This window comes from Sciurus carolinensis, chromosome 1 (genome assembly GCF_902686445.1).
Source record: "Sciurus carolinensis chromosome 1, mSciCar1.2, whole genome shotgun sequence".
Lineage (NCBI taxonomy): Eukaryota > Metazoa > Chordata > Mammalia > Rodentia > Sciuridae > Sciurus > Sciurus carolinensis.
The window spans coordinates 94,466,990-94,482,564 of NC_062213.1; the positions used below are offsets into that span (position 1 = coordinate 94,466,990).

The window sequence follows — 15,575 nt, forward strand, 5'->3', positions numbered from 1 at the left end:
TCTTAGGTTTGTTTCAATTCTTCCTATGTAGACTTCATTAAAATCTCTTGTAACAAATTGACTTCAGAATAGCTTCTTGGCATCTGCTCATTTTTGTGTATAATGTAGGCATTCCAAAATCTTATCCCTAAATCATTTGTGTTCTTTTTTACTTTTTCACCTTTCTGACATTCTTATCCATGATTTTGTCATTTTGTTTTGCTATAAAAGTACTCTCTTCTCATCTAAATTGACATAGATATTTTCTTAAAACCTGTTTTCATCTTTAGAAGTTCATCAAATAATAGCCAAATAAAATCTAGACTCTATGTTCTAAAACTAGTTCCAAGGTTCTTCCTCATATCCAGGTTCATTTTCAATTCTTGATGCCCTTTATATATTATCTCAATTGATGATATTCTTTTTATTTTCTCTTCTTAGTAGTAGTCTGCTTTCTTTTTTACATGAAGGGCTTTATTTCCAACAAAGACTATACTAACAATCAATATATACTGCCAATTATACTTAGCTGTGTCTTCTTTTGTGATTTGTCTGTAATTTCTACTTCTTTCTCTTAACATGTATAGAATTTCTAAACATATTTCTAAGGCTGCCATCTGAGTAATGAGACACCTAATTATTTTTTTACCCCCAAATTTTGTAAATTCTGAAATTATCACTTATATTCTCTGTTTACTTGTGAAGTATTTATGCATTCTTGTAACATTAAATTGAGAAACATTGGGACCTCTAATATCAAAAGTTTTTTTTGTGTTCTCTGTATACTTTGAGAAGGTATGAACATTTCTTGAACTTAAAAGTACATACATGCCTCTTGTACTTTGAAGAGTGGAGATTTTTCACACATTCTTCAAGGCAGATCTAAAATCACCACTATCAGAGACATGAACAACCTCACATGATATAAATAGCAACAAAAAGGGTAACGTCCCTAAGTCACCCATGAATTAGAAGAACCAAATAACTAAATAGGGGAAACAGAAGACTACTTCGTCCTGGTAAAGACCTGAACAGAAAGCCAGACAACTTCTGATTCATATTCATCTCTTGAGCACATCTGGTTTTATTGCTATAATCTAGAACGTAATCCATAATCCCAACCCTATGTAAACTATGATAAAGAATTGGTGAATTAGAAGATTCACTTCAGAGAAGCTTTTTTTTTTTTTTTTTTTTAATTCTGCAAGTACCTCAAGCCCCAAAGTAGCTTTTGAAAGAGTATTTCTTAGATTTGCTTTACATTTAAGATAAATAACTGAGAGATTATTTCTCGTTCCCTAATTGGGCTTAAATTTCTGCACTTTTTAAATCTTTACTTTAATAGTTAATGTTAGTCTAAGTATGTCAGTGACAGAAATAGATATTTAAATTATAAAAATTCCATGATTAAGCTAGTGTGTAACTGAGTGGTGGAGCAAGTTCTTAGCACGCACAGGGCCATGAGTTCAATCCCCAGTAGCAAAAGTAAATAGATGTTCCATGATAAATGTAGGGGGCCAGTTTATATGTAATATCATGAAAAATTGTAAAGCCCTTTGAATATTATAAAGTGATTTTGTATTACATTATCTCATTTCAGGTCTCACAACAATCATGTGATTTAGAGAGCTTTATTAAACCAAAATACAGGCATATTTACTGGTCTCACTCCTGTAATCTAATTTGTTGATGATCTAGGAATCAGACCCACAGTGCCTTTCTTCATAGTCCATATACTTAACACCATACCATGTCAACTCTGCATTTCACTGTTCCAGCTTTGAAAACAGGTATATTGGTCTCTGTTGAAATCGATGCACTAGTTCTCTTTGAACAGTATCTTGTTCTTCCTTACCTTACTACATAATGGGACTTATCTAACAGTATGTTTCTGGCAGTATTGGAGATAATTTTTGCAGATTTCATATGATTTCTGCTGTTAGCCTAATTTTAACATACTTTTGTACATCTTTAACAGGTTGCTGCTTCTTGCACATAAGTTATAGCATCATTTTCCGTCTTAAACTCAATTGCTTTACATCATTGAGTAATGTTTTTTTCAGGTATCCACATCTTCTTACTGTTCCTATAACACTATTTTTGAATGAAATAAGATTCTAGAGCTGATGATTATCAAGCCCTAGAGATCTCTGTCTCAGGGATACATTATTCTCCTTAAATGTGGAATAAAGTTAAGAGCAACTCTGTGCTATATGAACAGGGAATTCAAACACACTTTTTAAAATTAAAACCTTCCTAAATGAAGTTTTATTCCAGTCTCTTATTAAATCCTAAGAATAGGCTGCTGGCCTCCATTACTTTCAGGAAATGAAAAGTGGCTCAGAAGCTAAGTGAGCTAAGCCATCTCTTTCTCAATTGTTTCAGTTTCTCAGGAATTGCTGTACAATGCTGCCAATAACGATCTCCGGGGATCTGACCCCCATTCCACCTCCCACTGCCTCCTCTGCAGCTCCAGATGCCACCAAAAGAAGGAGCTTTGAAGAAAGTGCCTGTACCCTCTTTTACCCTGAGGTGGGTGAGGCCAGGCAGGGTGATTCTCAGGATATCCTGATGATCAAAGGTATAGTTGAAGCCTTCATCAAGACTTTCTTGAAGATGACCAAGAAATTTGGGAAAAGTTACCAAATAGCCTAGGAACTGAAGACAGAACTCAAGAATGGATGGCACAGTTGCCACCTGAAATGTAATACATGGTGACATGCACAACCCTAAATAAGCTCCTTGAGGGCAGAGACTATTAAATACTTTCTATCATAGTACTGAGCATATAAAATATATTCAATATATGTCAGTTTGCAACTGAGAGAAGACTTGATAAAAAGTGCTCTCTAACTCCCTTTTTCCCCTGGTACTTAATCTATGATTGTTTGTCCATTCATCAGGAATGGTAATAGAGTTCAATGATGTCTCAAGCTTCTTGGCCACTATTGTCTTCTGTCTTGACTTTTTGTCTCAGTAGGGAATATATATCTGTCCCATTTATGAAGTTTTCAGAATTACTACTTTAAAGATTTTGTTGATTCCTGGACTTTTACTTCTTGGATGTTTTATTAAGGTATTTAGCTCTTTTATTTTTTTTCTTTTTTTAATGACATTTAGCTCTTTAGTGGAAATCTTATCCTATCTGAATCATATTCCAGGGGGATTATTACACTGTTGGTTTTTATCTGTTTTTAAAATTCAACAATAAACAGTCTTGCTTCTTGACTAGATCTTACATCAGTCATCACTGTGTTTTAGAAGTAGGTTGTACTATCACAATATAAAGTTTCTTGAATAATCTAACTTTTTACTCTTCAATGGCAAGTCTTACATCTCACCTGAGTAATACTGCCAGTAGCCTGCTGAAAAAGTATTTACAGTGATGTGATTTAAGATACTACTTAAGTAAAACAAAGCTTGTGGTCGTCTATTACTCTTAGAGAAAGGGAAATTTTAAAAACTTAGCTCCATTCATTTCTTCTGTCCCTGCGTTGTCCTTCAGTGTTTTAGTCACTTCTTCATTAAAGATGTAACTCTTAAAGGCAGATCTTAAAAACCTCATCTTCAAGTATTTGATTTCCTTTATCTTTTGTGCCACCAATGCTGTGTTACAGCTTTTTATTTGTAATTTTTTCCCCAAGGTTAAAGTGAACATTTCAGAGTACTGCTAGAGTTTTTTGTTTGTTTTAACAAACATGAAAGGGACATGCATTGTGTTTTCTAAACAGCTGGCTTTTTAGATGACAAGCAAACTGCTATTAGAACCACGTTTTACTCAGGAAAATAATCTTTCCTGAACAACATACTTTTCTCTTCAGAAAGAGATGTGTTAAATTATACTACATTGATTTGGAGTCTTCCTAAAATTATGAAACTATTTGAATGGAAATTAAAATTGTCTTCATGGCTTTTGTGTATAAACCAAGTTACCTTCAGTGCAAAACTTTAAAGGAGATTATTCTACTCCATGGATCAATTAATTTCCCCTTCTTCCAGAATTTTCTATAGAAGAAATACATAGAGGTGAACAATTTTTCTGTGAATTGATAGGATGTGTGAATTTAAGGTCCAACCCTTTACTTTCTCTGATTTTATTAAATAAAATACTTAGGTTGGATCTGTTTTTATCTCACTGTTCCTAATTGATTTTAAGTTTTGTTTGTCAGTTATATTATGAATTTTAATCAGAAACCAGGAATGAATCTGTATTACATAATGGTAAAACATAAAAAGTAAATCATATTTTTTGCTCATTCTTCCACTAAAACTAGTTTTCCCTCTGCTAATGTAACCAGAGAAATTTTGAGACCTGGGAAATTCTGCCGGCAACATCTAGTGTGGTTTGTCCTCTGTTTATTTTCCTCTTATTGCCAGCTTACAAGTCATGTTATTACAGTGAATGGCAGTGGGAGCAACTGAAATTTACAGTTATAATACAGAATGAGTGATTTGGCTTTGTCAGACCTGAATTTTCCTATGATTTCTGTCTTTTCCTGTCTTTATAGGTTCCCAGTCAAACTCAGATAAACCTTCCCAGCGACCATCAGAAAGCACAAATTGTAGCCCTACCCGGAAAAGATCTTCATCTGAGAGTACTTCTTCGACAGGTTAGTACTATTTATTTTAACAGATTTTCAAGATGATTTCCCACCTGTTTCTTGTGAATGACTTACAAGATAATTTTGTCCAGAAGACAAAAATGTCTAGGCATGGTGGTGCACCCTTGTAATGCCAGCTACTCAAGAGCCTGAGGCAGAAAGATTGCAAGTTTGAAGCCAGCCTGAGCAACATAGTGACACCCCTATCTCAAAACTTAAGAATATAAAAGGACTGGATATGAGGTTCAAAGGTAGAATACTCCTGGGTTCAATCTCAAGTACTAAAATGAAAGAAAGGTTATCTTGTTTTGTGAGAATCATTAATAATGTACATTGAAACAGTATGGTAGTCTTACCCATTAAAAACTGAATTAACCTAACAGGGAGTGTGGACTGGAGGTGTTTAGTAAGTTTATAGATAGATGTAAAATTCTGTGGTAAACTAATAATTTCTAAAAGAGCTTTCACAAATCTGTTATGAGGCATGAGAAGAACCTCTATTAATATTTATTTGTTATCCTCAACTTTTGAATTTCTAATATTTGTCTATTTTAAATTGTACCAAACTGGGCCAGGTGCAGTGGTACACATCTATAATCCCAGCAACTTGGGAGGTTGAGGCAAGAGGATTGCAAGTTCAAGGCCAGCCTCAGCAATTTAGTGAGACCTTAAGCTACTAACTGAGAACCTGCCTCAAAATAAAAATGTTGGGGTGTAGCTCAGTGGTTAAGCACCCTTGCCTTCAATCCCTGGTACCAAAAAATAATGATTAATATATAAATAAATTATACCCAACTGATTAATACAATATAGCATATTTGTATAATTTGTACAGAGATTTAGGACTGAGGGTTATAGTTCAGTGGTAGAGGGGGTTCAGTCCCCAACGCCCCCCCCCCACCAATTTAAGGATATGCTCCTTATTGTCTTTAAAAAACAAAAATAAAAGATGACATATATCTGCCTCTGAATTTATTGAAGATTAAGAAATAATTTTAAGCTATTAATATTATCAGGAGAGATGAAGAGTAGTAGTTTCATTCCAAGCAGTGAGAATAATACATATAAAGGAGAGAATAGTGAGTTCAAGAAAATAACTAAAACAACCATTATAGTTAGAATAAAGACAGTTGTTAAATGTGAGACTGGAAAGGTAGGTAGGGACCAGTGATGAGAACCTTAAACAAGTGAAAGAAAGTTTTTAAGCAAGAAAATGACGTATCTTTTAGTTTTCTCTCTCTATTTGGTTAGTAGATCTCTTATGTCTTACAGCCATAGCATTTAGGTTTTTTTTTTTTTTTTAATCAGTGCTACAAGTCCTCACTGTCAAATTGTATCAACATAGTATTTGTTGAATTTATTTGATGATTATCTACAACACTCCAGAAGTTCTTTATTAGTAGTTTTGTGCCAAAAGTACAATAAAATCTTATTATTTTGTTTGGATTTTTCTTTCTTTTTTCCAGTACTGGAGATTGAACCCAGTGGTGTCCTACCACTGAGTTAAGTCTTCAGCCCTGTTTGAGACAGGTTTTCACTAATCTTCTCAGTCTGGCCTTGATCTTGTGATTCTCCTTTCTCAGCCTCCCAAATCCCTGGGATTAAGCGTGCACTTCGTGCCTGACTATACGCTGGAATTTAAACATCAGTGATAGTTGTGTTTCTTATGCTACTTTGTTTAGACTTTCAAACTCTTTAACGATGAATGACTAATTTTTATGTGGTCTACCTAGACTAGGGTAAAGATTCTCAGCCCTTAATTTAGTAAATAAAAAAGAGAATATCTAAGTCCATAAATGAGTCCATTTTATTCATTGAATCAAATGTTTTAAGGATTATTGTTGGTAATGAACCCTAGGGTTCAAATATGAATAAGCTAAAGTTACTGCTATCAAGAGTTCAGACATATTCACCAATAAACAGGGTGTTAAATTCTATTAACAGAGCAGTATACAAAATGCTATGACATACTGATCACTTCAGATGACTAACATTGCTGCCCCTGAAGAAGTGGTACATACACTGGTATATATTAAATTTAAATATATTAAATTTAAGTGAGACAATATAAAGGATACAAATGTATTTTACATAGTAACAATAGTACCTCCTCAGAAAGACTCAAAACCATGAAATAGCATAGTGTTTTTGGAGAACATATTGTTGGGTATTACTGTGTTCATGGGATAGATATGATGGTGGTAGTTGAAAGTGAGGCTGTAAAAGTAATAATGGACTATATCACATGTAGTTTGTTTTTTCATTCATAGGAGATGAAACTTTTATTGTGGATGCAATTAGGAACTGTGGAATGATTTTGAATAAGGAGGATAAATTTTTGGTATATTAGGCAGAATGAGTTAGGATTCACAATTCTAAAAAATGATCCCCCAGGCCTAGTGACTTAAAACAACACTTTTTTTTTCATGTTATGTGACCCATCAAGCATCTGTACCCCAAAGAAGATTTTTGAAGTCTCTTTCACGTTGTCTTCTCTAGGACCCCAGTTCACAGAACAGCCTCTCTCTCTAATGTTGCTTGTCTTGTGGAAGAGAGGAAAGGGCCACAGGAAAGCACCATCTGACTCTTAAAAGTTCTTCCTAGAACTGATGTGCTTTACTTCTCACATTTCAGTGTCAAAGCAAGTTCAGTCTTAATGTCAGTGTGGACTGGGAATTGTAATTCTTTGAAGGTAGGGCAGCAGATATTTATGATTACTGTCTAACATATATGCATTTTAAATAAATTGTGATTATAGTGTGAAAAAGTATAATAAACATGCATGAAAATAGTAGATGATGTTTTCAGATTTTAATTAATTGATTAATTAATTGGTACTGCAGATTGAACTCAGGGGCACTTGACCACTGAACCATATCCCCAACCCTCTTTTGTATTTTATTTAGAGGCACAATCTCACTGAGTTGCTTAGTACCTTACCATTGCTGAGGCTGGCTTTGAACTCACTCCTGTCTCAGCATCCCAAGCTGCTGGGATTATAGGCATGTACCATGGTGCCTGGCATTGAATATATTTAATTTTAACTGTCTTCAGGCTGTTGAGGTAGAAATGCTTGACAACTGGAAGTAGTGGTTTATATTTTCAGTGACTTCTTTATAGAAATACAGACCTATCATTACATGTATAAATTTGAATTTGGCAGTGAGTGAGATTGCCCAGGAAAAAATTATAAAATGAAAAGACAAGTGGGAAAGAGACCTAAGAAACATTAACATTTGAAAGGGAAGAAAAGTGGAAGAAACAGTGTCAGTGAATATGACTTAAATAGGAAAAATCAAATAGTACTGTTATAGAAACCTTAAAAAAGGAGAAGCTAAAGAGTAGAAAAAAGTAATTAATATCAGTGTAACTAAGAAGTCAAGGATTTAAACAAAATGTTGAATAATTGGGAAGTAAGGAACCACAGTCTTGGGGGTATGCAATTAGAACAGCTTGTGAGCTTGAAAGGGGAAATTTAGAACTGTTAAAATTTTGGTGGCCAGATGGAGATGTAGCTCAGTGGTAAAGTACTAGCCTAAAATGGGTGAGGTCCTGGATTTCATCCCCAGCACTGCAAAAAAAATTTGGTGGCATTATTACAAATTAGATTTATTTATTTCTCTAGTGATAGCTGTATAGAACTAACAAACATGTTGGTACCTTAAACCTTAAGACAATAGATAAAATCTGGAAACATTCTCAGAGCATTACCAAGCCATGAAATAATAGGAAACCAGAAAAATTTTAATAACGTTTGATTCATAAATAAGAAGCACCCACTAGAGCTGTTGAGCATATGCTTCCTTGGTCCCTTGTCACTGAGAGTCCGTTAATTGCAACATATCCTGGTGCAATAGATGAAAGCCAAAACCTAAGACTCCAGCACGACAGAAGATCACATCAGATTTTCATGCATACAACTGCAGTTGCTAAAAAGTGACACCAGTGTAAAATCAAATAGAAATAAACTTATCACAGAAGAGAATAAATTGTCCCTTGTTTCAGTTTTGGCATTAAAAGGAGCAGGCAAAAGATTTCCTGACCACAAGGTCATACTAATGACCAACAAATTTTTTATTTTCTGAGACCCAGGAAAAAAATATTAAATTAGATTTTATCCTAAATTGTTGGAATTTCCATTGCATTTTAGAGCCAAATGCAAATATTCTATAGAGAATTTCCATTAACTATGAACTTTTTTTTTTTCAACTGTTATGTTCTCAATCTTTGACCTAACATTCTCACATATTCCAGAAACAAATAAACCCCAGCCTTTATTTTGCGATTTAAAGGCAAAGAACCAGAACCATGTTCTATTCTTCTAGGTATAGTCAGTGGAATAAAATAGCTCTCATCTGTGAAGTAAGGTATGTAAGCAATGTGTAAACAAAAAGTAATACACATAAGACATCTCTTGCCTAATCTTTGAAGTAATTGCCCTGTTTTGAAATAAATCCAAAGGGATCATATACTACTAACAACTGTTAGTATATGACTACTAACAACTGTTGTCATTGTCATTGTTAGGCAAGCTGGGAGTGTAGGGTAGCAAAAGTATAATTGGTGAGAAAGATCTAAGTCTTCCTGAGGTGTGTTAAGTATCATGTTAGGTCTTTAAGACTTAATAGGAAGATGAAATGAATATTTTCAAGTGTTCTTTGTCAGTACATACTTCTGGTAGTACCCCCCACCCCACACACCTTCTATTTGCAGCTTTTAAAGTGATTATATTTATTTTCTTTTTTTCCTCAGGGATTTGATATAACCCTGAAGATTTTAGTTAGGACAGATTTCACAGTAATTTAACACTTCTTGAAAAACAAAGTTCTGCAGTATTGTTTCATAGAAACATTTCAACTTTCATTAGCTGATTTGCAAATATTGTTAAACAGATGAGAAGTACTTCTTTTCTAATTATAATATAATATAATATAATATTATATTATATATAATATAATTATATAATATTATATTATATATAATATATATATAATATATATATATTATAATATATAAATATAATATATATATATATTATATATATATATATAATATATATATATTATAATATATATAATATTATATTATATATAATATAATATAATATTATATATATTATATATATTATATTCAGGGACCCATATTAAGGTTAATCAAAAAAGTCTTCCATAAACATGGGATTGAGACTTCTAAGACATCATACATATGCTGTGGCTAAAAGTGTTCTAAGTGGGGAAAGAAGAGAAAATATTATGACATGACAAGAAAACTATGTACTTTTGAAGTTGGATGTGACTGATTCAACTTCAGCAATATTGTGTAACATTGTACGAGTTACATAAACTATTCAAACCACAGCTTTCTCATCTATAATTTGAGGCTATTTTTGTTTATCATGCAAAATAATGAGAATAAGAATAATTTATATGAAATTCCTATCATTGAATTAGTCTATAAGTAAACACTAACTTCTGTTGTTAATTGCTGCTGTTATTGATCCTCCTCCCATTATTGTTTTGAATTTATGGAAATGTTAATTAGGTATTATAGAATGTAGAACAGGATACAGTAGTAAACAACAAAAAGAAGATTGCAAAAATGTTTAGGTACATTTGATGAGTAATCTTAAACATTATAGCAGGGTGCAGTGACACACAACTATAATCCTAGCAACTCCGGAGGCTGAGAGGATCACAGATTTAAGTCCAGCTTCAGCAATTTAGCAAGACTCTATCTCAAAAAATAAAAAAAAAGTTCTGGGGATGTGGTTCAGTGGTTAAGCATCCCTGGGTTCAATTCCCAGTACCACAAAAAACTTAAACCTTTGTTTAGTACAAGGCTCTATTTGACAGACAGTAAAACAAAATGTTGGACACTGGGATAAACAGGAAGTCATAAAATTTAAAATTCTTAGGATTTATACAAGGCAGAAAAAAATTTGAATTCTGACTGCCAACTATAGAGTTCTTGGTAGAAGGACTCAATAATGATTACACCTTAGCAACACTAAATATTCCTTGAGTAAAAGTGACACAGGTCCCCTATTTAAGATTTAAAATCTGTTTTAAGGATTCAAACCATTCTACAAGTAACTGATTCTAAAACGTTAGCATCAAAAAAATTTTTAACTATGGCAAAATTTATCTTTTTACTTTCTAAGTGTAGTTAATTCACCAGTGCTAAGTATTTTTGTGTGTTGTATAGCCAAGATCTGTAACTATTTTTATCTTGCAAAACAAATTCTATATCCATAAAACAGGACTTTATTCCCCTCTCCACCTATCCCCTTAAAACCACCATTTTAGGGCTGGGGATAGAGCTCAGTTGGTAGAGTGCTTGCCTTGCAAGCACAAGGCCCTGGGTGCAATCCCCAGCACCGCCAAAAAAAAAAAAAAAAAAAAAAAAAAAAAAAAAAAACGACCATTTTACATTGTCTCAATAATTTAACACCTCATAAAAGAGGAATCATACACTGCTTGCTTTTGTGACAGTTAAAAAAATAGATGTCCTCAAGTTTCATCTATTTTGTAGCATGTGTCAAAATTACTTTCCTTTTTGTGACTGAATAATATTCCCAGTATGTGTGTACCGCATTTTGTTAATTTATCCATCTGTAGGTAGAAATGTGGATTGCTTCCACCTTTTGACTATTTATAAATAATGCACAATAATTGTGTGCAAATATCTTTACCAAGATCCTGCTTAAAATTCTTTGGTGTATGTATTTAAAAGTGGACTTGCTGAATTATATAGCAATTCTATTTTAAAATTTTTTAGGAACTGCTGTGCTGTTTTCCATAGCACTGTATTATTTTATATTCCCACCAACAGTGTGCAGAGGTTCCATTTTCTCAGTTTCAACATTTTCTAGAGCTGGATGGGCACCAGGTGACTCTGGCTCACTGAAGAAAACCAACTAAATCCGGCAAATAACATCCTCAGAACCTGAGAAGCAAAATGTTATCAAACACATTCTTTGTGCAAACTTGCCAGAATGATCACTGGAAGAATTATCCAGAAGCGTCAGTCAATTTCTCAGAATTTGACTTGATGATAAGAAGTGCTCAGAGAGGTGAAATACCATATCTACTAAAGAGAAAGGAAAATTTGAAGAAATGACAAAGGTGGACAAGGTCTGTTATGGAAGAAAAATGAAAACTTATATTCCTCAGAAAGGGGAAACAAAAAAAGTAGTTGGAGGATTCCAGTGCACCCCAGAAGCCTCCATTGGCCACCTTCTTGTTCTGTTCTGAGTATCACTCAAAAATCTTAAGGAGAACATCCTGTCCATTAGTGATGTTGCAGCAATACTGGAAGAGATGTGGAAAAGCAGTACAGCGTTAAACTGAAGGAAAGTACAAGTTAAACTGAAGGAAAAATGCAAAAAGGATATTGCTGCCTACTGAGCTGAAGGAAAAAAGGGAGTTTGATGCTGAAATCTTTTTTCATTCATCTTTTTTATATTCCTTAAAGGATGTTATGGTTTGGATATGAAGGTGTCCCCCAAAAACTCACATGTGAGTCAGTGCAGGAAGATTCAGCAGAGAAATGATTGCGTTGCAAGAGTCTTAACCCATTCAGTTCATTAATCCCTGGTGGGATTAACTGAAGTGGTAGGGTGTGGTTGGAGGAGGTATAAATTGGGGCATGGCTATGGTGTTTATATTTTGTATCTGGAGAGTGGAGTCTCTCTCTGCTTTCTGATCACCATGTGAGCTTCTTCCCTCTGCCATTCTCTCCTGCCATGATGTTCAGTCTCACCTTGAGCCCAGAGGAATGGAGCCAGCCTTTTATGGACTAAGACCTCTGAAACCGTGAGCCTTCAAATAAACCTTTCCTTCTCTATAATTGTGTTGGTCAGATCTTTTAGTCACAGCAGTGAAAAAGCTAAGACAAAGGTTGAGAAGAAAAATTTAAAAGATGGATGAACAAGTTGGTTCTGGTGTAGTTTTTTTCTTGTCCATAAAACCTATAACCCCCCTGAATACAACTCATTCCTTATATTTTTTTATTTTTTACTTTTATTTTTGCAGGGGAGGGGTGGTACCAGGGATTGAACTCAGGGACACTTGAGCACTGAGCCACATCCCAGCCCTATTTTGCATTTTATTTAGAGACAGGGTCTCACTGAGTTGCTTAGTGCCTTCCCTTTACTAAGACTAGCTTGGAACTCTCAATCTTCTTGCCGCAGCCTCTGGGATTACAGGCAGGTGCCACCATGCCCAGCAACTCACTCCTTTTAAATAAAAAAATTGATATGTTAAAAAAAAACAAATGTAACTTTTATAGATAAAAAAGCATAGTATTTGAAATGAAAATGTCACACAATAGAATGTTAGGCCCTATATAAGAAAAGATAAACCCAGGTGTAGTGGTACATGTGTTTCAACTACTCTGGAAGCAAAGGGAGGAAGATCAAAAAGTTTGAGGCCAACCTGAGCAACCTCGCAAGACCCCTTCAAAATTTAAAAAGGGCTGTGGGTGTAGCTCAGTGACAAAGCAAGCACACTTGTCCAGTGTGTATGAAACCTTGGGTTCAATCCCCAATATAGCAAAAAAAAAAAAAAAAAAAAAAGATCACTGGATTTGAAGAAATATTAATAAAAGCTATCTAAAGTGAAATATAATGGGGCAAAAAAGACTGACAAAAAAAAAAAAAAAAAAGAATAGAACTTGAGTGACCTGTGATAAAATATCAAGATGGCTAATACGCATGGATCGAATGCCCTATAACTATTTGGGAGAGAAAAAAGAGAGTGAATTGGGAGCCTGTAGGTATACCTCGGTGGTAGAATGTTTTCCTAGCATGAACAAGGCCCTGGGTTCAATCCCTAGCATTCCAAAAAAGAATATATAGAGAGAGAGTGTTCGAGTAGAAGACATTTGAAGAAATAGTGTTCAATACATTTCCATAATTAATGAAAGTGATAACCTTTAGATCCATGAAGCTTTGCAGTCTCATGCAGGATAAACACACACAGTGTGTATATGCACTAATTAGGGGACATCATTACCAAGTTTCTGGAAACTAGTTGTAAAGAGAAAATCTTAAAATTTCCTAGAGAAGCAAAATCGAGAAACATCTAACTTACAGGGGAATATAGCAACAGCTTACAGCAGGTGTATTTATTGTCAGAAATTTTTATAAGCCAAATCAGGCTCAGTGGTGCATGTCTGTAAATCTCAGCAACTCAGAAGGCAGAAGTAGGAGTAACATAAGCTCAAGGATAACCTCAAAATAAAAATTACACAATAAAAATTAAAAATAAGGACTGGGGTTGTAGTTCAGTAGTAAAATGTCCCTTGGGTTCAATCTCCAGTACTTAAAAAAAATAAATAAATAAAATTTTATGTCAAAACACAGTGGAGGTCAACACACTAGGTGTTCATGGAGGGAAGCTCCAGTGGTCAAGCTCCAGCCCAAGACTGCAAGGCTAGATCAGTAAATAATGTCAACCTCATTTGTTCAGACCACTGTCCAGGCTATGAGCAAGAAGAAGCTGCACTCACCCTGACACCTTCAGCAGTAAACAAGATAAAACAGCTTCTTAAAGATAAGCCTGAACATGTGCTAAAGTCAGTATTCAAACCAGGGACTGTAATGTATTGACTTTTCTTACAGAAAGGAAATCTGATAAAGTAGTTTAGGATGGAATCTGTGGTCTTTAAAAAGAAAGCACAGCTGATACTTTTAGGAACAGAAATAGACTGTGTTGAAGACAAATTATCCAGTAAGTTTGCCTTCAGTAACCCAAACATCAAAGGAACTGATGGCTGTGGAGAACACATTAATATTTGAAATGTGAGGACTCATCTGGCTATAAACTCCAGGAAAGCTTGTGGAAGCTTTGGTGCTTACTGAAGAAATCATGTGACTGCTTAAAGTTTATAATGCATAGCCATCTTGTGGGGAAAATAAAGTGATGCATCTTGAAAAATGAAGCCAGTTTGTTAAATTCCAGAAGTGATATAATGTTTCCCATATGGGACAGAAAATGAGAAGACATTGTTCTCTTTCAGTCATCATTCTGTAAAGGAAAAGGTCCTACCCTGCATTTAACTCCCTTTCATCCTTTCTGTTAGAACCAGTTTCATTAATGTTGCCTTCTTGGGACGAGTTCAGGAAATCTGTTCATAGGTGTGCTGCTTGCTAGATTTCTGTCAAATGTCTTGATATACATCTTCATCTGCATTTTCCCAACCAGACTGTTGTTTCCCAAAATTCAGAGGCGAGAAGTTCTGACTACTGTTAGTAACATGGCAATGCATTGTATTTCTACCCAAACTTGACATGACCCTTTTTAAATATTTTCATCAAAAATTTGTCAGATGCCTCACTGTGTACCTTTCAACAGTACTGGTTAAAGATTTCCTTGAACTGTAATGCAAAAAATTTCCAAGTGATGGTATCAAAAGGTGAGGAATATTTCCTCCACCTATTTTTTTAACCCACATTTTTTGCCACCCCAAAGTCTGCTCAAGGTTGGGATCTCAAGCATAGATCATTTTAGGTGGAAGGTCTTTTAAAAGCCCACTTCCTCAATTCTGTTTGTGAGGAGACACAACCCCAGGGAAGCCATCCCTACCAAAGGAAGAGCTGGGACCATACCCCCATTGCCCATTCCTTATAGGGATCACTTGTGCTCTGCACTCAGAGGTACTGAAGGGAAATGATAATGTGATTTCTGTATCTGGTCAACATTTGGATAGTTTCTTTTTAAGTTAATGAAGATCATATATTGAGAGGGTAAACTGTTATTTTAAAACTTTTTATGTGACTCTCCCTCCTTTCTTTATTTTTTTTTTTTTTCCTTTCCTTCAGTACCAGGTATTGAACTCAGGGGGAACTAGACCACTGAGCCACATCCCCAGCCCTATTTTGTATTTTATTTAGAGACAGAATCTCACTGAGGCTGACTTTGAACTTGTGATCCTCCTGCCTCAGCCTCCTGAGCTGCTAGGATAATAGGCGTGTGCCACTGTGCCTGGCTCCAT

At 34.7% G+C, this 15,575-nt stretch overlaps 1 protein-coding gene and 1 pseudogene across 4 annotated transcripts in view; both read left to right on the plus strand.

Annotated features, from left to right (window-relative positions):
• Ash1l (ASH1 like histone lysine methyltransferase) overlaps nt 1–15,575 on the plus strand; it is a 199,000-nt gene that overhangs the window by 71,738 nt on the left and 111,687 nt on the right. For all 4 annotated transcript variants that reach the window (XM_047567330.1, XM_047567337.1, XM_047567313.1 and 1 more), the window contains exon 4: nt 4,488–4,589. In XM_047567330.1, the coding sequence (XP_047423286.1) occupies nt 4,488–4,589 (102 nt within the window). The remainder of the gene's footprint in view (nt 1–4,487; nt 4,590–15,575) is intronic.
• LOC124994978 (iron-sulfur cluster assembly 1 homolog, mitochondrial-like) lies at nt 12,391–14,791 on the plus strand (annotated as a pseudogene).